The sequence below is a fragment of the Crassostrea angulata genome, chromosome 8, assembly GCF_025612915.1.
Source record: "Crassostrea angulata isolate pt1a10 chromosome 8, ASM2561291v2, whole genome shotgun sequence".
NCBI classification, from domain to species: domain Eukaryota; kingdom Metazoa; phylum Mollusca; class Bivalvia; order Ostreida; family Ostreidae; genus Magallana; species Magallana angulata.
Genome location: NC_069118.1, coordinates 31,820,255 through 31,846,541, shown reverse-complemented (window position 1 = coordinate 31,846,541; position 26,287 = coordinate 31,820,255). Strand labels below are relative to the sequence as shown.

General features: G+C 31.4%; 4 protein-coding genes across 7 annotated transcripts in view; 3 read left to right on the top strand and 1 right to left on the bottom strand.

The window, feature by feature from the left end:
• The window catches only part of LOC128160211 (nucleolar protein dao-5-like), a 148,455-nt gene that overhangs the window by 43,675 nt on the left and 78,493 nt on the right, over positions 1-26,287 (bottom strand). The gene's annotated exons all lie outside the window — the stretch shown is intronic.
• LOC128160219 (uncharacterized) lies at positions 1,498-8,004 on the top strand. Its single transcript, XM_052823516.1, has 6 exons — positions 1,498-1,629; positions 1,960-2,013; positions 2,106-2,219; positions 3,387-3,492; positions 3,977-4,064; positions 6,446-8,004. Exons 1-6 carry the CDS (start codon positions 1,608-1,610, stop codon positions 6,578-6,580), a joined length of 519 nt encoding a protein of 172 aa, XP_052679476.1. The 5' UTR covers positions 1,498-1,607; the 3' UTR covers positions 6,581-8,004.
• On the top strand, positions 9,105-17,344 carry LOC128160217 (uncharacterized). 2 transcript variants are annotated; one of them, XR_008240256.1, is made up of 8 exons: positions 9,105-9,581; positions 9,775-9,835; positions 10,354-10,410; positions 12,851-12,898; positions 13,164-13,272; positions 14,823-14,913; positions 15,017-15,542; positions 15,756-17,344. XR_008240256.1 is itself a non-coding variant. In XM_052823509.1 (7 exons), exons 2-7 carry the CDS (start codon positions 9,811-9,813, stop codon positions 15,488-15,490), a joined length of 804 nt encoding a protein of 267 aa, XP_052679469.1. In that variant the 5' UTR covers positions 9,110-9,581; positions 9,775-9,810; the 3' UTR covers positions 15,491-17,342. The 2 variants fall into 2 exon arrangements, 1 of the variants encoding a protein (XP_052679469.1); XM_052823509.1 differs by having other exon boundaries at positions 9,110-9,581; positions 15,017-17,342.
• LOC128160209 (protein tyrosine phosphatase domain-containing protein 1-like) overlaps positions 18,775-26,287 on the top strand; it is a 35,188-nt gene continuing 27,675 nt past the window's right edge. For 2 of the 3 annotated variants that reach the window (XM_052823498.1, XM_052823495.1), the window contains exons 1-2: positions 22,029-22,042; positions 24,112-24,210. In XM_052823498.1, coding sequence (XP_052679458.1) covers positions 22,036-22,042; positions 24,112-24,210 — 106 coding nt within the window. In that variant the 5' untranslated portion in view covers positions 22,029-22,035. Of the gene's footprint in view, positions 18,932-22,028; positions 22,043-24,111; positions 24,211-26,287 lie in introns of those variants that run through there. The other variant, XM_052823496.1, reaches the window with a different exon arrangement.

Sequence of the window (26,287 nt, the reverse complement as noted above, 5' to 3'; positions counted from 1 at the left end):
GGTTTTACGATAGAATGCGTTCCGTTATTGTCTCTGTAGCAAAGAAAATACGTGTACGTTGTTGAAAAATTGCTGAATTGTTTCATGATATGGATTAAATTTTTAGATGAAAGGTATTCACAGTCAGTCTCAAAATGGTTTATTATAATTAATTTGATTGTTATTTTCAATGCAACTTCATTAATTTTCTCCAAAATCGTTTCGGGGCGATTTCTGCAATTTTCTGTTACATTACAGGTATATGGGAGGCATTCGATCTAACTGTCCATGGTGAGGGCCTTTCCTAAGACACAGTTAGATTAGATATATTCTAACTAAGGAAAGTGTAGTGAAATTAATAGCATTGTTTTGTTTTGTAAATGTCAAAAATACGGTGTGTCGATGTATCTATTTCGTAAATGTCCGATATGCAATGTCAACCCGTGCACGCACGGCTCAAAGTTTAGTGTATGTTTAATTTAAAAAAAGCTTGAAAACCTATCAAATTTTATGTATATATATTTCCTAATTATTGTATAAATCCCAATAGACACATTTGAAAAATACACATGTAGATATTGCATCGATGTATATGAATATTAATAACAAAATAAATAAATAAAAAAAACCTGCACCCCTTCCCCCCCCGCCCCAAAAAAAAAGGAAAAAATAACAAAAAATAACAAATAAATCATTTCATGTCAAAACACAAACAAAACTTCATTTTATCGCTTAATATTATTTTATTTATATCATTGCTTCCTTGGCGCATAGAGTGGTTGCTTTTTGAGATGTAGAAGAAACCAATTTTGTTTTATACCTGATGAGAGATAAGAAAATAAAACAAAAACCAAACAGAACGCAAATATTGTGATTTTTCGAAGATTTTAAACATGATGTGTTCTGTATATCGGGGTTGCTAAGAAATCAACAACAAAAATTCAATGAGGATGAGGTTTTAGATATCTTGGAACCATTTTCAAAGATATAGGAGAAAAGCCGTCTTTATAATAGATCGAAGGCTTAAAAAAATCATCTGCATTAAAGATGTGATCGTAAAGCGTGGGTATTTTGCTTTGACCAGTGCACACGATGCCAAGCAGTTATATCACTATTAAGAGAGTAATTCAATTATTATAGTGGCATGTGCATAATATGTACAAACTTTGATCAATCAGTTATACATTAATATTAGACTCCCGGCCCATTTGACATTTAGGTTACCTTTGATGATTTATTTCATTTTTTTCATTGCTCAAATCACATCATTGTAAAAATGAATGTACGTGTATAATATTACATATAAAAATCCCACATTTGAGCATTTATTTATGAGATTTGTAACAAGGCATGATACTTTTGTTTCCACTACATTTCAATTAGATAAAACAACCATGATAATAATAAATTAAGGACTAATTTTTGAATAACTAGAGTGAGAACGGAATTGAGCACTCTTAATAATGTACTCACAGAGTCAGTGCATGTTCATGCCTGTCTCCGAGTATATGTTTTGGTTAATATTAGATATTGTCACATGTTGCTCCATCATTTTTTCCTGTATCACTCAGTGCCTTTGTATTTAAGTTTGCTTTCTATTCTAAGAGACCGTGTATCACATAATTTGAATGGCTGCAAGTCAGGAGGCAAGTAAGTTCATGTGTATGTATGGATGGATGGATGGAAGGATGGATGGATGGATGGATGGAAGGATAAATGGATGTGTATTAATTCTCTCAATGTAAGACAAGAAACATTACATTTGTGTTTTTATAAATCATTGATGATATCTTTTCTTGTATTTTGTCAATAACTGCTTTGTATAAGAATATAACATTAACGAATTTTTATATATTTATGTATTTCCTTTGTGTTTCCTTTGAAAAACTTCATAAGTAAAATCGGTTTCAAGGAATTAGGCAATATTAACACCATTAACACTCCATTACAAAACAAAATCTAACTATTATGAGCTTCCAGGATGTTTGAAAAAAGCTGCCAAATGCCTAGAATGGATAGCCGCCTGTCATCAAGGTACTTTCTGCTTAGCTGTAAAAAAAATATGTTTTGAAATATCCAATTAATGTTAATGAATGTGTTTCAGTAGAAAATTATTTATCATTCAGGATCTGAACATACCGAGCACATTGCAAAGCGAGATGTGCATGTATCTAATGTTTCTCAATTAGCTGTCCAAGATATGTCCTCAACATATCCTATCCCATCTCTAAAACAGGAAGGTATGAATTTCGGTATCATGAAATAAGCTTTCCTAAGCTTGATTTTATGTTTATTCGTTTGAAATTAAAGACCCTTGTCTCATAAGCATCTTTTTTTCTCTGCTTTCGTGAGGTTTTGTGTTAAAGGGACATGGTCACGATTTTGGTTAAAAATTATTTTTCCGGTTTTAATTTTTACAATGCTTCAGAAAGGCATTTTTAATAGCCAACCAAAATTTGAGTGTCATTTGTTGAGTAATAAGCGAGTTACAGAGCTGGAAATTCTTCGCTATGTAAACAAAGCGTTTGTTTACATTTTGAACGTTGAAGTAAAAATTCCAGTTTTTAACTTAGAACAAATGTGTTTACCGTTAGGAAATGCTAATCTATGCTTGAAATAGATAAAAAGATAAACAAATAAGCTGGAATAAGGTTATTTTCTGGTATATTGAACCTATGTAAACAAAAACAGGGCACGAGCCTTGTTTACATGACAGAGAATTGTGAGCCCCGTATCTTGCTTATAACTCTACGAATGACTCTCAAATTTTATTTGATCATTAGAAATGCATTTCTAAAGCATTGTAAATAATAAAAAACATAAAAATAGAATTTGACCAAAATCGTGACCATGCCCCTTTAAACGCTATTATCGTTTTAGCTACATTTATTACCCGAATTATAATAATTATGTAAATGGCATTTTTGAACGGAACAAATCATTTGTATATTAACAATCAGATTAAAATAAACCTTAAGCTAAAATGTTTCCATTTTGTATCAAATTGTAACATTTAACATTTCATCTTTATTCGAACTCTCAGTGTCCACAGAATATGAGTTTATGAACAGTTATCGTCCTTGATTACTGAATTGGATGTTTTAAATTTTTGAAACTTTTACAATAGTTTGCATTTTCTTAATGCACTTATTTTACATTTTGTATCACATTCATTTAACTCACAAAACTATTTTTGTATAATGATTTAACTCACAAAACTATTTTTGTATAATGATAAAAAGACCTAGAATGGCTACCTCTCTTCATCTCTTTAAAACAAAATGCTTTGGCTGCAAGTTACCACTCATCATAAAATAAAACTATTAGATTCATCTTTATGAAGAATTTTTATCATTCTTATTGATTGCTATCACTGTTGATTCACCTATTACTTTACTATGTTACAGTCCATGCTGTCACCTTGACAATAAGTGGATCTGCAGCTGTGGGCTTACTCCTGGGAATGGCCACCATGTTCTTCATACTTTGGCAAAGTAAAAGAAGAAATGGATGGTATGATTTATTGTAAATAAAACCCCTACAGTGTTTTAATTTGATTTGCTTTTATTTTCTCATCTTGATACATTACAAGACTTAATTAAGGAAATAATACATTAAATGCATATAGTTTAATGTTTCGACATCTGGATTTTGTTTGCCAGGGAACAAACATTGGAAATATATGTCATTATTTTATTTTCTTTAGTATTGCTTATGGAGGGTTAGAAAGATAAGGTGGACTTTTTTGTTTATGATGAATTGTATTCTGTCGGATTTTTTTTTAACTTTAATTTTATTGTGTTTTGTTTCTCTTAAAAAAATCAATCTTCAAAAGAAAATGTGTCACTCATTCATAATATTAAGAATTATATAAATTTTGGGCAATGCTTAATTTGATAGGTTTAAAACACATTCTTTTACACTATTAAATGTGTTCAGACTTCGATAATATATTCAATTTTAAAATATTTTTAAAATCTTTCGATCTTTTGACAAGGAAAGCATCAAATAATGTGATTAGAAGTCAAGAAAATCCATTATATGATGAAAACGTCGTACTCATGAACAACGAACCAGACAGAAATGTGAGTAGTTTGTATATATTCAAATCTAAGACCTCCCCCGCCAAATAAAACTTAAAAAGTTTTGTATATCAGAAATGGCATTTTTACCCTTTACTTAAAAAGGTAACGACGAAAGGTCCACTTAACTGTAAAGTTACAGTTGACATAAATTCATAAAAGTATTTGGTCGCCATAATGATATTATTTTCGATCGTTCCTCAACTGTTACAGGGGTATAACCTTATAAATACCGGTCGAGAAAAGTGCGATCAGTTGCATTTTTATAGAGGCATTTATTTTAAATGGTCTCTTAATGAAGGGAAAATACTGTATGGAAATAATAACGTATGGAAAATATTTTTTTCTGCTGTTGCAACAAATAACGTAATTACTATGTATAACTTTCTCTATGAAAAAAATCACAACATCGAAATAAACTAAAACAAAAATTAATAACATTTTGTTTACATATCTTAACACAAACGATAACATACCGGTATTCGCAGAATTCAATGGAAAAAAACGACAATTTGTATTCTATGCAAATAAACACCAGAAACACAAGATAAGTTTTATACATTTAATCATAAACGTTACTAGATAACAAAAATTAAACAATTTCAAAATTATCAAAAATTTTAAAGTTCAAGTTTGTTTACAGTTCTTCGGCGAGCATAACATTACAATGGACTTGGTAATCGTTTAATCCCAATAAAATCTAGAATACTATTTCAGCATCACAAATTCATAAAAACAAACATCTGACATTGAATATTAAATGTTGAATTGTGTTACAAAAAGACGCATGCTTGAAACAGAAGGACCATGTATTTGTGCAAAAATACAAACAAACAAACGTGATTAGCACCATGGAGCACACGCATTATTTCAAATCATTGCTAAATAATCAAAACAATCTGTATAGAAATCTTTATTTCTATAATATCGTACTTTGTACAAAGAACCGATGTAAAAATCACTGCACAATTTTCTATCAAGAGATCACAACAGTATAGGCTTGTGAATAACATAAAAATATCTAGCCATGTTCAACGCTAACGCTGTCATAAGGCTTAATTGAAGCACAGTAACCCAATAATGAGCTTTGACAATAAAATAAAAAAAATTTGAACATTTGCCACAAGTCTCGTTCTTGTCGGTTACACTAAAAAATCGCTTCAAAAGATTGTTAACTGGTTAAAACAGAAACCGAATTTTTGTCATTGCCATTCTAAAATATATTTGAAAACTTCATTTTTAAAATGTAGATTTTTCGTGTGCAAATAACATATATGTTAAGTAGCTTATATTCTTAAAAAGGAGTCATCTCGACAGAGTAACAATTACAATAATATTAAGTTTATCATTATTACAGAAATAAATAATCATTCACTTTTTATTAAAATTACATTTCACATAATAGTGTACTTAGCCTTAACCAATTTATTCTTGATGACCCTTGTAATATATATTTTGAGAATATTATCCAAACACTTATACTTCCGCTCGAAATTTCACAGGCAGGCATTGAACAGATCTTGGTCAAGTCTTCATTCGAGCATTTCTAGATTTATGCCATACTTAGGAGCAATAAAGAAAACATTCCAAACACATTCGTAGGGGTGTGACCGTTCACGCGAGACTTTATGGAATTCACGCTAAGCTACATGTATATATGTGTATATATTTTTTATTGGCTTGATTTCGTAAATATCAGTGTTAACATTATTAAAAAGTATATTTTTATCAAAGTCATTATTTGGGTTTACAATATAGGGAAGTTCCTATACCGGTAGTTTAAGACCACCGGTCCTGAATTCTCGCTAACTGTTCCAAAATAAAATTAATCATGGTCAGTAAACATGGCGGACAAATGCAATCTGTGTTGTTGACATACACGAAAAATAACGATACATGGACTATATGCTTGATATTTTTTGTATTAATTTTGCCCTTTACAACTTCAATTTTTGAGTTGATGTAAGAAACATAAAATTGTTTTGTTTTTTTGTATTTATTTATGATTTGAGTAAATTACTTCTCCTCTGGAGTTGTAGCCCTCTCTCCCCCTCAACACGTATTTAATGTTAACCATGCCTTGCAATCAGGAAGTGTTATGTTTATAAAGTGTCAATAAATTATAGTAAAATTTTAGTATGTAGGGTCCAGATAGCACCATATATTTCAAAGTGCCTTCTTAAAATAAAATGATTCAGCTTAAAAACCCTCGACAAAACATATATCAACACCTTATGTCAAAGTATCATTGATCTTATTAAAGAAAAGAAACATTTAATAAAACTAAGTGACAACAACATCGATCAAGTATCAGCATATGACGACTGTTATTTGTAGAAAAGAGTATTAATATTTCATAAAACATGTCTTTACTTTCTGAAAAGGCGCCAAGACACTTGGGAAATTTCAGCACACTTGAGAAACAGGTTTCTGGAGACACATCAAATGAAAATAGAGCTCATAGCAAAGAATATTCCGACCCAATGACGGAAGGAAGCGCTTATGAGGCCCTTGGCTGAACTAGAAGGAAATCGAAACCATTACAGTACATGACCGGAAACCAATCTTTAAAAAAAAAAAGAACAGTTTTTCCTGCACGTTTGAAATGCTTATGTTCAGGGATTCAATAATTAGGTACTACTATATTATAATAGCATTAAGTATAGTGTAAGACTATTTCAAAATCATAATTCCATCTACATATAGTTTGTCTACTTTTATTTGTGTTCTTTACGGTAATATTCGGATCAAGAACAAAGACAATGTTGATTGAGTAATGTAAGAATTATGCAATGTTACATTATGAAATTCTGGTAATGTTGGCACCACTATAAATAATGAATAATTAAGTTACACAATTAGTTATGACAACAAAAGCCTACTTTTTAACAATAATAAACCTCATTTATTCCTGTCATAGTCATGCTTCCTATTCGGAAATGAACTGATAAAATATATCAAATATTGACGTGAAAGTGAAATTGCTGCAAAACCCATACCAAACTCCTCTTTTTTATTAGCAACAGTGTCAATATTTTGACCCTGTCGGTTTCATGTGAACAACTAATGAAATTCAAGTGGTATTTAGGTATAATTTGATTTTTGGCTTTTCATCGCTATATCCCTATTTATCGCTATATCCCTATTATATTGGTTGCTCTTATTCCCTAGTGTGTTTTGAAAGGAGACACAAAATGGAATTAAAAATTGGTTCTTTTCCACATGTTTGATGACAAAGATATACTTCTCATGTCAATACCTTAACTATCGAATAGATCATTTTCTATATGTTATGTTAATGGAGCATCAAGTAAACATTTCACCATATTTGGTAACGTACGAGCTTCCTGATTTTGCCTTAATGTAACTATGTATATACAGTAAATTATTCGTATTCATTGCTGGATGAATACATAAAAATTTTCGAAAGGAAATTGGGAATAAAATTCCTTACACAAATATACAATGTATTATCAAGAACAATACTCATTAGCGTTTTGCATATTAGACTGTACTGTCTATGCGGAACAAAAGTAAAGCTTTATAGATCACTTCTTCTTGTATTTGTTGCGTGGATAAGGATCGGAAATGTTTAATTAGCAACAATTTAAAAATTCTATAATATGTTTCTACAAATGCAACAACTTATTATGTCATGTGTGTACATATATTGTGAAAATTAAAAACTCAATAAAAAAACAATAACAGATCGTTTATAATTTAAAATGTATTTTTACATTGTAAAAAATAAAAAATTAAAAAAAAAATTGACTAAAAACATGACCATGCCCCTTCAAAAAGTGCATTATTATACTTTGATTTCCCAACCGAATATATTATCTATCATAATATAACTCTAGAAAAATTTTCCTGTTATGCTCATGTTTATCACAAAATGGATAGTTACCAATAACACACATCGTAAACTTCTTTAAATTTGTAATTTTTTAGTAAAATATCAATGAATGCTGGTAAGAGAGAAAAAAAAGGCTAATCTATATATTAGTTACCATTGTTATTTGAATAAATGACTATCTTTAATCCAAGTATAGTATTCTTGGGTGTAGTTTCCCCCCCCCCCCCCCATAAATTTCCAGAATGACTTTTTACACTATATTTATTCATAAAGCTAAAAATCGAATTTTTTGCACTCCGAATCGGACCATACAGATTAAATAAACACTTTCATTCCGCTTTGTTTAGTGTTTGATAAAACGAGAAAAAAAGTTTAAGCTTTTAGTTTAAAGATTATCAAGATATCAGTAAGTAGTCCCGAACTAAGACCTTTTTTAAAAAAGAACCAGTTATTTTCTTCCAGTTTTAATGACATAATTATCAACATTTTCGGAAAAAAATAATGAGCTTTGACAATAAAATAAAAAAATTGGAATATTTGCCACAAATCTCATAGTTGTTGGTTACACTCAAAAATCGCTTCAAAAGATTGTTAACTGGTTAAAACAGAAATCCAATTTTTGTCATTGCCATTCTAAAATATATTTGAAAACTTCATTTTTAAAATGTATATTTTCGTGTGCAAATAACATATATGTTAAGTGGCTTATATTCTTAAAAAGGAGTCATCTCGACACAGTAACAATTACAATAATATTAAGTTTATTATTATTACAGAAATAAATAATCATTCATTTTTTATTAAAATTACATTTCACATAATAGTGTACTTGGCCTTAACCATTCTATTCTTGATGACCCTTGTTATTTTCCTTGTTTAACAAACAGTTCCCGTATGTTGTATTTTTAGAATGTTAAGGTTCCTGCTACACGGATTTGCATATCAATCTGAATCAATTACAGTACTAGTTTTTTTGCGTGCTGACATTAATAACATCATAATTTCATTCCAATATTAAAATGCGCATATTCATACGCGGACAGGTCAGTTAACTAGGAAGCGTAGGTTAAGGTATTGTCATCAACCTTAATCACAATCCATTAAGAAATAGGGCATTCTAACTATATCTTAATAAATCGAACTACTTAGTACTTAGGCATACATGCATAATAGAGAGTGAGCTAAATTCACCTCTGATGATTTGTTTTTGGTAGAAACCGATGAAATGGTTTACAAATTCGGACCTTTCAAGTACATAAAATGCCTTTGATTTTGGGCATTTATCAAAAACAGAAAGAGAGAGTTTATGCACAACGTGAATTTGTCGTTAAATATTTCCTCAATTCATCTGAATAATAAAAACAAGGAAGAACTTAACAAGTTCTCCATTTGAAGCACGATTCATGAAATGAATGGTACATCCATTTCAAGGAAAAATAAAATTCAGTGCAATCAAGTTGTTGTTGTGAGAACTTTCGGATCTATGTAATCAGAGATATTTTGCTGTGCCAGTATTGTACCAGCCGTAAACAACAGGAAGTAGTTCTATAATCCTTCGCCAAAACGTTTCTACGTACGGTTCTCTAACACGTTGGAATAAAGTTCATATAATAAGAAGATACGGCAGGTTTACGTTTGCGAATTCCTCTGTCAGTTAATCCCAGGTAAGATAAGTTGATGAGAATTATTTTATGATTTGGACATCCTTATTTGATTCTGTCAAAAATATTTTTTTTTTTTTTGATAATGTTGAAATGTTTTCAATCGTATCTAAAAAAGTTTTCAATTGATATTGTTTTGTCGGGTGTTCTATCTTTTTCTTGAGGATGATTTTAAAACAACATAAATTGTTTTCAGGCTGACTCTTCCTTGACATTGGCCAATTGTATAAATATGTCAGTGAACACCAACACCACTGGTAAAACTGTTTCAGTTTTCTCAATTTTTTTCAATCAATGATACATATTTACATCCAGTGTATGTTTCCCTATATGTGTGCATTAGAAATCTGCGACGTTTAATTTTTTTTGAAAAACTATTATTCATATATATATCTACTCATTAATTAAAAAGATTTTTTTCCAGAAAATTTCTGGCACTATATTTTTCTTTTGTCGAGGAAGCTAACTAGATAACATGCTAATATGGCTGTTCCATGTATGTTTCATATCCCTGACTAAGAGCGTAAAAATGGCTTTATAGCGGCGATACATAATATTTCATACAAATAGACATCAGTATGAAAATATAAATATAGGCATTGAATGCTTATTTTTGGATGTAATGGTATTTCAATGTTCATATTTCGAAAATGTTCTTCGACATGAGGTAAACAAATTTTGCTTGATTCAAATTGTTTTGTTTTATCAGAATGAATTAAATGATTGATTTTCAACACAAGTACGAATTATAAATTATTTTTGTGATTTATTTTAGTTTCAACCCACGCCAATGGTTTGGTTTCTTTATCAACGTCTAGTGCTTCTACATCGGGTAAGAATCAATTCAGTTCAAGCAAAGTGAAACACTCTCTACCCAAAGAGGAACATAAACAACCATATCTCTCAAACTCACATAATTTATAAGTAGAATATTAAAATCATTAATTGGTTTATTAAAAATTCACTTGACTTGTTTCTTTTTCCAATCATTTTATTCTACGTCATTCACACGGAATTTTTCGTTAACTAAAGATTCTTCTCTGTTCTAAATGTATTATCAAATAATCCTCCCTATATAGCTGGATGCCTGTAGCTCCTGGTCTGAAAAAAAAGAAGTTCGGATGGACGACCTGGGAAGCTCCATGGTTCGTCTATCCGATTTTTGTTCAGACCGGGAGCTACAGACCTGCAGTTACTCCCTATATAGTCCTTAATTCAGCGCATATCATACTTTTTAATTCACAGAGTATAAAGTGTTGCTTTCGTTGCATGAATGTTCAAAGAATACTGAAATTAAAGAGAGTTAGATGGTCGTGACGATTTTAAGACTTTTTTAATCTCCAATAGAAGAAGAGCTCTGTAAAAAATATGTTTAAAAAAATACACAACTTTAAAATCTAAAATTTATGGAATGTTTCGTTATTTATTAAAAAGGGTATATAGCTTTACCAATCATATATGAAACACTAGGCTAGATCTGGTAGTGAAAAGTGAGCTCGTCTAACTTTTATGGCCCCGGGGTCTGGTAGTCCATTTGCTGGCCACCCAGCATCCTTGAAATTATTTTCTGATTTTGTGTGTAGAAATTAATAACTTTGGAATATTTGTTTTGTGAAATGTGAAATATGATCCACTAAAGGGCTAACACTTTATACGCTTTGCTGTATAACTGCCGTGTACATGTACATATACATGTATAATGACATAGGGAGTATAGACGCCATCAATTTAAGGGACGGAAATAAAATCATTCAATCCAGAGTCAAGCAAATATTTTTAGATGAGCAATTTATATGTTTGCTTAAGGAAGGAGTCTTTTCTGGTTTTCGACTTGTCAAACGTAAATTTAATTAATTGTTCATTAAATCAAGACGAAAGGAAATTAAAATAGTATATTTTTCTTTCTTTTTTACTATCATACAACTTGGCATAGAAAAAGTAATCAATGTTTAGAATCTAACAAGGACTATATTTTTGACGTAATATTGGCGTAGGAAAATATCACATGCTTCGCAATTCAGAATTGCTGCAGATTAATGAGTCTGTTTTAGCATATTAAAAACAATAACATTAATGTTGGATTTTTTTTACTAATGTGAGCTAATGATATGATACTTGTGTTTCAGAATATGTTTTTAAAATATGATTTGCCTATCAAATTACATTTTTACAAGCTTTTTAAAGCCCCCATTCTATACATTGATTTTTGTGAAAAAATCACTAAAATCAGTTTTTCTCCTTTATTAAACGGTCAATATATTAACTTTTCTGTCAGTTTATATCTTCATATAAAGTCTTCATAATACATAAAAATCAGAAATATTTTATAATTGGAAATATAGAAAAATAATCAAAATTTCTTCAAAATTTAGGAAAAATAGAGGAAATGCAGGCTAAGCAATTTTAGTATAAATATGTATCCCCATTTATTAGTATAAGCTGATAGACATTCTGATATTCTATCATTTTATTGAAGAATAGAATCTTCAAATCTTAATCAAATATCTACAGAGCAACAAAAAGCTACCCTTATTTTTATTGTCCTTTACGTTGATGAAAAAGGTATTGACCTTGACCTGACCTTTGTGCGAAAACAAAAAGTAAACTGATAGAATCATTTGGTAATATGATCCATTTGACTGTGTCAAAATTTCATGAATTTCTTATTATAAGAAGTATGTTTGATAATGAGAAGACTCCTTCCTTAAATCTAGTATACTAATTGACTACCAACACACGTATCACACTATTTTAAGGGATATATAGAACTATTTTAACAAGATCTTGGACTTTCAGTAGGAAGTTACTATCTATTTCTTGCCTCAAAACAAGGTAAAAATGACGCTGGTTTCGAGCGAAATATACACCGATTGCATAGCCTTAGCTCAAAAGCCAGACAAATCTTGGTGATTTCAATAAGCAATGTCTGAGTGGCCTACAATGAAATAGACAGGTCTACATGTACGTCACAATGCTGTTTGACATCAACTACCCAAATTAAGTCCAAGCTCTTGTTAAAATAGTTCTATCTTAAGAGGGTTGATCTACCTCGAAATGTAAGATATAGTTTGTTGAGTTATAAACTATTATTTACATGTAGTTAAAAAAAAATCAGTTTTAAAATTTTGAATATTTTCTTATATCTTATACAGAGCTTTCTTTTTGAGGAAATTAATACAGTCTTTTTTTTTAAAGCATGTTAAACAAATCAAAATTTGCTATTTTTGAGACTTTGCATTCGAAAACAATATGATTATCTTCTCTATATCTAGGTCCTCCACCAAATAGTGTTTGGGATCAAATCTTAGAAATCTTAGAAGGTAGATATATCATCATCTTTTACTGGTTATAGATATGCAATAGAATAAAAATATTTATCAAACAATTCTGAATAACATTTACAACCAATTTTATAAAGTAAAGTACTGAATGTTAACCATAATGCATCGAGGCGCAAAACTATTCATAGTGTCTGGAATTCATGCAGTATAAATTCACGCTAAAAACATGATATATTTGTACATCCATTGATACAAATAATTGATTCATATTTTAAATAAGTAATATTTGTACTTATCTTTGAAGAAAATAAGGAAGTCTGGATTAAATCAGGCATCGGGATCGGCGGGTTTCTCCTTGGAATCATTCTGACAATACTCATATTTAGATGTAAAAGGAAAGGAGATACAAAGGAGTGAGTCACTTTCTAGTTAGTATAGATTGAGTTCAGCCAAAGTATGGTTACACTTTTATGTTGATTTAACTTGCTTACGAAAAATAACGGTTCTCAAAAGATATATGATTGGAAGCTTTTATTATAAAGAATTGCAAGATTTTTGCTATATTTTACCAAAAAGTTAAGTTTTCGGAGTTTAAAATAACTAGGTTTGATTTACATGTGCTGTTAAGATTATGGCTGTGTATTTTTTCTGTATTCTTTACAAATTATAATTCTTGTTCAACTGTTGGGGCATAAACATTTAATTTAGTCTGTCAATTCTCATGTTTCGAACAAAACTTTAAGGTACTTCACTACACCGAGACATATACTTTTTAAGACACTACATCACAAGATGACGATTTAAATGTTTTGTTAATCTTTTTGTATCAATCGATTCAGATGTGTATCGTATCGTCATAGTTCAGTGGTTAAAGTATTAGGCTTATAAACCGCCTTGGGCTTTTGTTCATGTTTTTGAAAATATCTTTTTTTTATCTAAAATTGCATATTTTTTTTTTGCCTACTTGACATAAATACTTCTTATCCATCATGCTTTCTATCATTATCAAGTAATTTTCTGCCGAGTTGAGAAACTAATTCAAGGTGGAGTGAGGCACGTTAAAAAACCTAACTCTTCTTGCCCCTTGTGAAAGACAGTATAAACGTAGTGCAATTTGAAAGTGAATTTCAAGTATCGCGTAACGAATTGAATCGGATGTTATTTGGACATCCATGTATGGTATAGTTATAAGATAGTGATTTCTTGGATTGTTCATTCGGGTATGAAAGGTGGCATGCGGTGCCTGAAAAACAACCTAAACAAAACTAAAAGTTAATCGCGTAGGCATGCATGAACCACAAAAGAAAGCAAATTCCCTACGATAAAGTTCTCTGAATCCCTCGTCGATTATCCCTATACTCTGAGTAAGAGTACTTTATAAATAGTTTTTAGTCGATATGTACGTTACATAGGAAGAACAGCCGATTTCTCCCATATGAGGAAGGTTGCTTTAATTAAGTATTTTAAAGCCTGACGTCTGTACTATGTGGTCTCAGTTGAAACTTATCATTTCGTAACATAACAATTTGGTACCATCTGTTTTGTACCATGGAGACAATTAACTATTTCGTGCAATGACTATCAATAGAAGATGCTCAGTAGAGATAAAGTTTCAATTGATCGCAAGATATCATCCACGCTTAGTAAATGAGTCTTTAAGTTAAAATGACTAACACAAGACACTACTGAACATGCTAATATTATAATTATATGATACTAATGGTAATATATGAACGATGTCGCTCAATGAATTGAACACTGATAAGTTAAGCTGTTAGAGGAAGTTTTAAGAAGTTATGTCATTGAATGGGTAAACCAATATGCAAAGAAACTGATTCGAATTTATCAGATTGTGATTTTGTTTTATCAGTTCATGTCTGCATGAACGAAAAATCGGATTTCCGAAGAAAAGGAGGAGATAATACTCATTAGATATTATATATAAGTTTGTATCTCTTCAAAGGGTCATCAACACTACCAGTAACGGAAAGGTCACTAATGGCCGCACTCCAGAGGAAATGGATGATATTATTCGTCATTACATAAGCGGCGCAGTAAGAGTTTTTTTTTTCCTTTATGAAAATACAAAACTAATACTTTATTCTGCCAACATTTATTCTTGATATCTATAAAATTATAATATGCATTATATTAAAGAATACTATAAAGAAGCAATGGGGAGATACTGAAGACCATCATATATCACAACCTGTTGATGACGTCATAGGGGTGTCACGCAATCCTGACGCACACGTCGCCGGCCAGAACCAGTACATAGACCCAGTATATCCCGGACCAGACGTCCCAAACTCGGAGTACACCAACAGTGGCTTAGTACAGGACTACAGGGGCGACGAGGGTGAGCACCTGGTTGGAGACCCTGGTCTTGGCGAAAACTACTTCTACCTACAAAAAGACTTCGTCGAAGTTAACGGTCATGACGTAGGAGTGACGTATGGCACCGAAAATGGCGAACAGTATTCCGGTTTAATGCATGATCAGTATCAATACGACCCACAGGATGTGGGAACCCAGGGAGTTCATCCTGACAATTACTTCCTTTTACAAAAGGACTTTATTCCGGCCTTGGATATAGATTCGCAGGATCAAAGCCAGGTTACAGTACTGTAGATTATTAAAGGGATGTTACGCGTAATTTACCTTTAATTACTGTAGAATGAAGGTATTATATATTATATGTTACACGTACAATGTACATGTACTTTTATGACAATGTTTCATGCAGGAATTGACGGTTTTTTTAAGATCTGTAATTATATACCTAGTTGTGCAATGACTAGCAAATCTTTATTAAGAACAGCTATTTTAGTCCAATGTGTTATGTTTGTTTATTAGCCTTTCATGGCAAAAACGTATCTTTAGCTGTTGTTTCCAGATCGAGTCAAAGCCACCCGTTACAATATAAGCAGAGGAAAATGAATTACAAACTTTTTCATGTTATTGAAATACTCAGCTAATAATGTAACATCAGAATGTCCAGTGCTATTGACAGAAGACAACACTACAATGTGGACTATGTAACTGGAGTCGGGGCCGGAGACATCATAGCGATTACTTGGTCTCTAATGCAAAATAGTCTACTTCTACACATGCAATAATTATTACATGAAACTGGCCACCATGTGTTTACAGCCTCTACACAGTATATATTCAACATTCTTGACGTTTTAATTTGAAATTGAATCTCGTTTTATCAAACGCGGAAGCAGCCAAATTTGGAGGCCAAAAACATCTCCAACTCTTGTTCCCTCTCCAGACAACAAGTCTTTCAGAGGATCCGGAGGAAGTGATTTTAAAGCATTCATATGGTTCCGTCTACACAGTACATGTACATGTACGTGTACGTGAACAAATAGCTAACGAGGAGGAAACTAGAGATTTGAACGCGTTGTTATACATACTAAATGTATCGGTAATAGCTAGGAAGTTTTTACTCCTATTAATATTTGTTTTTGCAACGTAAGTCCGTGTGCTTTCTTATAAAGCAATGACGTATATCAAATGTTTCAAAATATACTGAAAAATGTTAACTGCACTAATATTGTAAGATGAAATATGTAGTCACCGTGGTGTATTTTTACATGTTTATTTTACATCACATCATATATCATATATGCATAATATGCAACTGATAGACATCAATACCATGTTTGCAAATATATGGAAGCAGAATCTACTTCAATTTTTAGTTTATTAAAAGAGTCAAAATGTTGTGTAAATCTGTGAAAAATTCTTTGAATATACATGTTAGAAAGTGAGGAATATGTATGTGTCCAATTTTTTTTCTTCAGAATACTGTGTAGACATTGAATTAATTTATATTCATAACTCCAAATTAAAATAAAATGTATAGTTTTAATTCCATGTGATGTTTACATGAACTGAACAAGGTCCCATTTTGGCACTGTTCCTAACGAGACAGGTATCAGTACATGGACCTCGATTTTGTTTTGAAACTTGTGTTGTTTTATTCTTATTTCTTACTGCCTTAATTATACTCTGTTCCGAGTTTTTGCTTCCACCACTTTTTGCTTGATATTTCGATAATCATATATACCTTTGTGCTCAAACTACGTTCATCCACTAATATGAAAAATGACCAGGTTATCTGTTTTGAAACGCCCCCCCCCCCCCCCCACCACTTCAGGTTTCAATACACATCTAAAAATAGAAAGTCTACGGGGATCATTGACTTGAATTTGTTTATTTTCCGAAAAATGTTGTCACCAACAATAAAAAGAAGATAAAACAGGGTTTGTGATGATTAGAGACACCATTGATGTAATCAGTTTTCTGATAACTCAGGAGAGAGAGAGAGAGAGAGAGAGAGAGAGAGAGAGAGAGAGAGAGAGAGCATTTGAATATTTCTAGATTGGTTTGCGGCGTTTTCATTTTCAATATTTCATTATTTATATAACACTTCCGTACGAGGTATTAGAATAAATGTAGTTTGGTGATGGACACATGATTTATTATATTAATTATTATTACATTTTAATTCATTTATTACATTTTTAGAAAAAAAGTGAAGTCAAAAATAAAATTTTGTTAGGGCAGTGAATATTATAACACAGTCATGCTGTGTAATTATAAACTAGGGTAAAATAAAGTTATAGGGATTGGCAGTATACACTGCATGTATATGTAGCCAGGCACGTAGCATCGTTTTTGAAAGGTGGGACATACTCATCCAAAAAATCTTGACAAGCAAAAAAAAAAAACCAAAAAAAAAAAAAAAAACACCGAAAAACCAAAAAAGGTTACTTTACCAAAATCCAAAAGCCCCCCCCCCCCCCCCCCCCCCCGATGCTACGTGCCTATATGTAGCACCCAATAGAAGATGATATACACGTGTTCGATTGATCTACAAAAGATCTAAATAGAAAACTATCGAAAGAAGAGAAACTATATAACTATATGCAGAAGTTATTTATTTTCCCCCTAAAAAGTGGTTTCATACTTCGTCTAATATTTAGGTGCAAAAAGTTAAGAATATAAATAAAATGTTACTTTGGATTTTATCAGCTGATTATACAATAGCAACAAACAGCTAGTCTAAGAGAAACTTATGGATTCAAGCATTGTCGAAAGAAGGGGTATCTGAGGGATAATTTTGTTTGCCGCAGTGATGGAGATAGTGTCCGAAACCTACATTATTTTTTGGTAATTTTTAATTTTCCGGGGGGGGGGGGGCAATTCCCCTCTCGCCTCCTCAAATTGCATGGATTAATGTGATACTGTTTCATGTTTCATTCTACATGTTATAAAAAAACTGAAAAAGAAACTAGGCATGTAAATGAAACTAAGCGTGTAAAATTGCTCTCTTATATGCCATATACAAGTATAGAGCACATTGTAGAGGTATCATATCGATAGTATCAATATATAGGTGCATGAAATACCGAATGAATTACATCTTATTTATTTTTTTTCAGCAGTAAATCAAATTTCTTTACAAAAAGTACTGATTCATTATTTTTTATTTTTCCACTTAAAACGAAATATTTTATTCTTGAATTTGTACCATAATTAAATAAAAGAAGTTCCAAAACTGATCACAACTTTTTCTACAATAAACTCAGTATGCACAGGTATATAGCCAGAGACATATATAACATTAGTATATAAGTATATATATATATATATATATATGTATACGTCTCTGATATAGCTGTGTATAAATTCCAACGTGAAGCATATCATGTTCATTTTTTTTCTATTTTACCTATATATCAAGAACCATGTGCACGTATATGTGCCAAAAGAATTTTATATTTAATAATTAATATTTGCGACAATTCGAAGTACACGTAAATATTAGCTGACGAACCACTTTAAAATCTCCTCTCGAAACTTCAACGTACAACTTAGCCGAATATTTCGTTAGATGGACGTTCGGAACTTCTCTAACTTTTTCCTAGCTTAGGAATGGAATGTTTTCGATGACAACAAAAATGGCTACAAAGAATGAGAGATCATAGATTTTATCCTTGATTGTAGGCCTTATGGAACACAGAAACAGCACTTAGGCAGATCAAATATAAAGAAACGGTAATTATGATATTTGTCCACACAAAAATTGATTTTGCATCTTTGAAAGTATATTCGGGCTAATTTAGAGATCGTGTAACGTTTACGTTAGATCTTGTATAACGTCAGTATGGTGAGTATCTGTGTTACTACATACATGTACACGTTTGAAAATTTAGTTGCTAATTACTGAAAGATATGACATGTTAAGTAACTCTCGATTGAATACTAGTTCGGGACCATGATATGTTCATTTGTATCTGTACATGTATGTATAGCTCTGAACATTATAGATAAGTGTATCCTTGGATGAAGGCCATGCCTGTCCACTTCTCAAAAGAGAATATAGATTAGTGTTACATTTTTTGTCCTAATATGCAAATATTAATTTTTTTTTCATTGCCAGCATGATTCCTTCACTTTTTACTTTATTTAAAGAAAAAAAAAACTACATGTATAACATGAATTGATGTTTAAAATTCTTCCCCACTTCCCACTTATACGTAGGCTGCATGGATAGCGGTCAACAACGTATAGCTTAACACTACTGGTAAAAGGCACTGTTTGCCATATTTTTTCTTCATCGCTGATATCCGTACAATCCTTATATTTGCTACAGACCTCTTAACAGTTAAAATAATTTCAATTTTGAAGTCTCACCTGCATACATCTTGCTACGTATGCCGTGTGCTAGGTTGTGATGAAATCATCAAATTTTTTTAATAAAAACAACAAATAAACAGGTCAACACATTACTAACAAACGAAATGTGCACATAAAACAAAAAATGCACAAAATGTAAAGACCATGTAACGAATTAATACTGCAGATCGACTTCGACTTCAGGTATGCAGTTGGGTGTTACGAAATTGAAGGGTTTTAATACCTGTGTGACGGTGCCTATTTACTAGTGGTGTTCATGCAGCTTTAACCAACATATCTTGAAATTCTTTGAAATTAAAGATATTATTTTTGAATTATAAACTATTGTCTCTTAGTAGTTTAAAACTATGTACTTTAATAATATATGCGGCAGGTTTGATGGTTGTTTATTCTAAAAATGTTTCGAAAATAATGCCACTCTTTAACTCATGATTCACTCTGATTTAATTCTAATGAATTATTTGAAAATAGAATAAAATGCTACCCTAGTCAAAATCTTTTAAATAAATACCTATTGTAAACAAAACAACTTTATTGAAACCTTTTCAAGATCCTCCATTTCATTTCATAAACTGTTCATAGTATATGTGCAATCTGGTATTGCTAAAAAGCTATTTAAAACCACATGTTGCTTTTTAAGGAAATTGATAAAATGCTTGTGTCCTGTTATTCTTTTACAGCTAGCTAGCGCGTAGACTACAAAATTGCATGAAATAAATAATTGCAGTCATTTATTCATATTAATATTGACATCATATCTGAAAAAAAAACCAGTGAAATTAAAGGGTTGCTGGAGTTGTGTCACAATGAAATTGTGAAAGTTATCTTCTTGTAACTGCAAACCTGGCCATATATTTGATCCTACATCACTAAAACTCTGAAAAGAGCTCTCTCTCTCTCTCTCTCTCTCTCTCTCTCTCTCTCTCTCTCTCTCTCTCTCTCTCTCTCTTTTCCCCTCCATCTCCAGCCCTCTTAATATTGCAATGCTTTCTTTATGTCCTCTTTCTCTCTTGTTTTCTCTCTCTTGCTCTCTCTCTCCTCTTTCTTTCTCTCTTCTTCTCTCTCTTTTTCCTTCCCTCTCTCTCTCTCTGCAAAAAATGCCACAAAGAATGTCATGCAGAAGCATGAACTGCAAATAAAATAATGCATGTTGATTATCAGATAAGAAGAATTCTTCTTATCCCTATTGATTTATTTTGATTGATTATTCAATACAAATTCCTGAAATAGACTGCCCCAGCTAGAGTATTTTGAATAATGCATTGTTTATGCCTCCCAGAATCCAGGCTTAGATAAAAAATGCAAAAGCCTCCAACAATCATGATTTGTTTTTCAGTGACTTATCATGGAATTCTCTTTATATCTTCATTGATTTTCATTAATGCCAGGTATTGTAATTGGAGGTAATATTGATGAGTCTTTTAGAATAATAATACGCTTTCTTCCCCACCCCCCTCCCCCACCCCAAAATTCAATAAGCAAATTTTTTTAGCATTAAATTAGTTAAGTTTAAAACTTTGATTTAAAAAAATTAATAAATGTATTTTTAATTATGTATAGAAATTTTAGTCACATAATATTCTTTTTCACAGTACCATCTGCTTCTCAAAAAAGTGCTTCTCATATGCCCAGATGAGGATTTCATTTGAACAGACTCGATCTGAGGAAATAATTGATAAAGTTGACACGCAATTGTAGCTCTTCGTTTTGAAATGTTCTGAATAAGACATCAATCTCATCACTATCAACAATGGTCCCAGAATTCCACAAAAATCTGTAAAAACAATTTTATTGATAGAGATATTGCCATAGCTAATGGGGTGGACAGTTACCTACTAATAAGGTAACTTCCTCCTCTCTCTGATGACTCTTCATCGCAAAATTAGTGTTTAATATTTCTGTACTAATCAATCTTCATGCAGGCAGCCTGACACAGTGCATCAAGTTCAGTAAATAACTTTGGGCTTAATTCTCATCGTTTTTTTTATTATGTCGTCCGCAGTCTCTTTCCTTTCCTGTAGAGTACCCAACAGATTAATCATGGTCTAATTTTTTTTCATCACTGAAACGTGAGGTAAAAACTTGAAAGTAAGATGCGCACTTCTCTCTTTGGTCTTCCAGCCTTTCTCCGTCTTAGACCCTGCTCGAGTTGTCATGTCATGCATTTTGCAGGCCTACTCGTATTGATTTCAGCTTTATCAGCCTGTAAATTGCCATTCGCCCGTTTCTTCATTGCGTTGATTGACTTTCTAGAATGAATAATTATCTGCAACACAACTGCTAGAAAAATTAACATTCAGACACCTTCAGAGGAATTTGTTTTTCTCTACTCCTCTCTTCACAATTTTTTTTTTCTTGGAACTTTATTTCAAGGTGCATGGTTTAAGGTGAATTGATGTGAAACAATAAGCCCTGATTGTTTTTCGCCTTTTTCGTTAGGTCCTTTAGAATCATTAACAACCATGAAAAGTGAGTATAAATTTTGTCGGAGAATCTTTGTACCGGTACTATGATAGATAGTCTGTGCATGAATCGACAGACACGTTGGCTTGGATCAAAGAATATGTCATGTTTTGTATGCACGAAGTATTTATAAATGTAAAAAGCATGATCCGATCTATGGTTATATAATTCACTGACAATACTGTAATAGCATGTTGAACACATACCAGTACTCTGTTATATAAATATGTAGTTATTGAGTTATAAATGATATATTAATAATTATATTTTTATCAAATATTAGGGATGGAGCCATTTTGATTCAGATTATTTTTTTCGTAAATTAAGACATTTAATTATATTTTGATTTAAACAAAAAAAAAAGCTCCAGAAGATTCTAGCTGTAATTGAATAATGAAATAAATCAGTTGTAAAATTACTAGTCTTAAATTAGCTAGGGTCTGAGGTAAGCACTTAAATTAACAAAAGACTTCAAAAAAAAGAATTGAATTTTAATTGGGAGCATGAAAATGTACATGTACATGTGTTCGTGAGTAGGATCCATTTGGATTTGCAACTATAACTGTCATAAAGACAGACTTTAGCTCTTAAGAAACATGAGTTTGTTTGTTTGCTTTAAAAAAAAAATACCAATAGCTATCTAATTAGTGTTTTCATTTTCAAATAATTGTATCAAATATTATACATATCTGCAAAATTACCAATACATGCATGCAATGACATACTGGTATACAACATTAATAGATCATTAAAAGTTTTAAGGTGGAATAACACATCATCACAAAATGGCTGACAGCTGATCGAAATGACATTTTGTTTTAATAAGAGGATTTTATCGACTGCAACATATGTAACTTAAAATTACTCAATAGCCGAGTGGATAAAGTGTCGGACTTGTGATCTGTACATCCCAAGTTCGAATCACGCAGCCTGGGCTTTTGTTGGTACTTACTGAAATAATTATTTTAGATATTCATTTTTTATCCCCAAACAGCAAATTTTTCGCTCATTTGACATATGTACAGTTTATTTATCATTTTATCTTTAATTATCAAATAATGTCCTGTTAATTTGTGTGACTTTTTCCAGGTGTGTTATTCCACCTTAAGGTTACCAGCTAGTACTTCATCTACTGGTGTGCTTTTATATCCGATATATATACATGTATATATAAGGGTAAACAACCCTAAGGCTTATGTTATTGATCTTTGCAATTTAGGAAATGCTAATTAAGCCATGAAGCTATAGTTTTTAAGGATTTAAAGCTTGTCTTCAGTTAGATTGGCATGGATGTCAGGATACAATAAATTGTTTATTTTTGACTCATCCTGAAGCTTTAAGATAAAAGTGGATAATTAAATTAAATTTGTAATACTTTTATATGAATATATAGCTGTAGTCTAATTTTTGCCTCAATTTTCTGAAGTGCCTTAAGTTCTTCCTGCATGAATTTCTCTACAGGACGTACCATCCAGTTGACTTTGAAAACAAAATTGAATTAGGTTATATAGAAGGACATTGAAAGATTGTCTATTTTTACTATGTAATTTTTATATAGTCTTTCCTTATCATATATATATATATATTATATATATATATATATATAAATCATGTACCAGTTTAAGGGTTTTTATAAACTATGATGATGGGGATCTTCCTGCATGAGCCTCTCTAAAGGACAAGCCAATTGACTTTGAATACAAAATTGAATTAGGTTATAGAAGGACATTAAAAGTTTGTTTATTTTATAATAGATTAATATAGTCTTTCCTTTTTATAATATATTACATGTAGTAGGGTTTTCATAAACTATGGAGATGTTCATGACACAAAACTTTACAGAGTTCTGTTGAGTAAAAGATAATTAAGCTAGCTACTGGACCAGGTATTAATATAATTATATAAATAAAACAACCTCATTATGATATATTTATTATTATATTATTTATTATATTTCAAAAGAATTAATATTAGTTTTGATCTGTATATTTATTTTTTTCTTCTTCAAATTTAGTTCCAAAATTTGAATTTATATCACCACTATAAAATATAATTTTCTTTTTAAACTCTTGTAGAATTCAAGAAGACCAACATGGAGCCTGACCCTGATGAGGTTATAAACCCAGGGTCGGAGTCACTGGCCTGGAGCAAAGAGCATGAGGAGAGGGCCAAAGGTGGGTGCATAATATTATTTCTATAAGGTTTCTATTGTTACTGACTGTCCACAGAAATATGTCAGGCTGATAAGTCCATACTAGAAGGCAAGGCAAGGTATTTTATCGTTCTTGTCTAGCAAAACAAGGTGTTTTTTAAAAGGCCGAAAAAAAAATATAGCTTGTTCCATATAAGGTCAAATGCTGCTGCATTAATTGATCAATTGTATTGCCATATTGAAAAGAGAAATAACTCAATTTTTTAATTTTTGAGTTAAAAAATGAAACTGAATTATTACCCTTTTTAAAATCATGTACTGGTATATTAGATATCAATTGATAGAATGTTCTTTGAATTTCTTTTTTTCCCCAAAAAATCACCCAACTAAATTTTGTTCTTTTGAGGAGGCTCCAGGGGGGTCAACAAATGCACCACCATCAGATCTGCGTTAAACTTTTAAAATCAAATTAAAATTTGATATGTTTTTGGCAATTAATTAAAATAATTTAAAATTAAAAAAATTATTATGATATTTTTGGCAATTAATTATTATTTTGTGAAAAAATCAAAATATTTAAGCTTTTAAGTTTGAACATTTTTCTATATCTGCATACAAAGCTGTGCATTTAAAGGAGATATGATAATAGCTTTAAAATGGCCACGGCCATCGTGTGAGCCATCTTAATTGGCAAGTATGCCAATACTTCATGTGATATGTACTAAAACATTTACAGTACATTTTGAGCACATTTTTTGAAACACAACAGCAGTGAACAAAACAAAATGAAGAATAGAAATTTATTATAAAAAAAACCAAAAAGCAAAGAAACAATAAAACCAAGAACACATAATGGATTGAGACTATAGAATCTTAATTTGAACATATGCAGAACAAGATAAAGATAAAAATCGTAAAAACAATGTACAGCAATATATTACTTGAGATCAAAATCCTCTGACAACAATGATGTATTTGACTAAATATGACCCAAATGTTGTATTTATATGCATATCAAAGAAAAGTTGATGTAAATTGCACAAACATGATTGCAGAAAAATATAATTAAAAATAACACGAGGTAATTGTATACCTGCAACATTGTACAAAGATTTGATTAGGTAAAAATAAACAAGAGGCCCAAGGGCCACATCGCTCACCTGAACAGCAGTTCCTTGTAACATTACATTTCGTAGCATATGCTTTTTCTATTTTAAACATTGAACCCCTTTCTGGGGACCCAGTTATGGTCCGAGGTTTATGGTTTGCTTGAACAACATAAACAGTAACATAGGAATGAAAATGTGTAGCACTGCAGTAGGACCGCACGTACACAACCTGAAAAACTGAACGTAGCAGAGTTCCACTTCAAGAGAAATAACTCTCAGACTGTACAGAACATCAAGAAAGATAACTCTTGGTTCCACTACATTAGAGTTTACACAATTTGAGGATCCTTGCATAATAATCTCACAAACTGTAGCATTATAGTTCTCGAGAAAAACTTTTTAAAAACATTTTCAATATATCTTTCTATGTTAAACTTTGAACCCCTCTTGGGGCCACAGTATTAGTCCAGGGCTAAAGTTTTAATTATTTGGAATCTACATTATTTAAGGATGCTTGCATAGTTATCTCACAAGCTGAAGCATTATAGTTCCCTAGAAAAAGATTTTTCAACATTTCCCTCTTTATTTCTATGCTAAACTTTGAACACCTCTTGGGGCCCCAGTATTAGATTGAGGTCACAGCTTTTATAATTTCGAATCTACACTATTTGAGGGTGCTTACGTAGTTATCTGACAAATTGATGCATTGTAGTTCTCGAAAAGAAGATTTTTAAACATTTTCCATATATACTGGTACTTCTACATTTAACTTTAAACCCATCTTGGGTCCCTAGTATTAGTCCAGGGGTCACTATTTTAAAACTGTCGAACCTTCATTATCCAAGGTTGTATGCATGATAGTAATCTCACAAATTGAGGCATTGTAGTTCTCAAGAAGAAGATATTTTAACGTTACCTTTATATTTCTATAATAAACTTTGACCCCATCTTGGGGCCCCAGTATTGGTCCGGGGGTCACGATTTTACCAA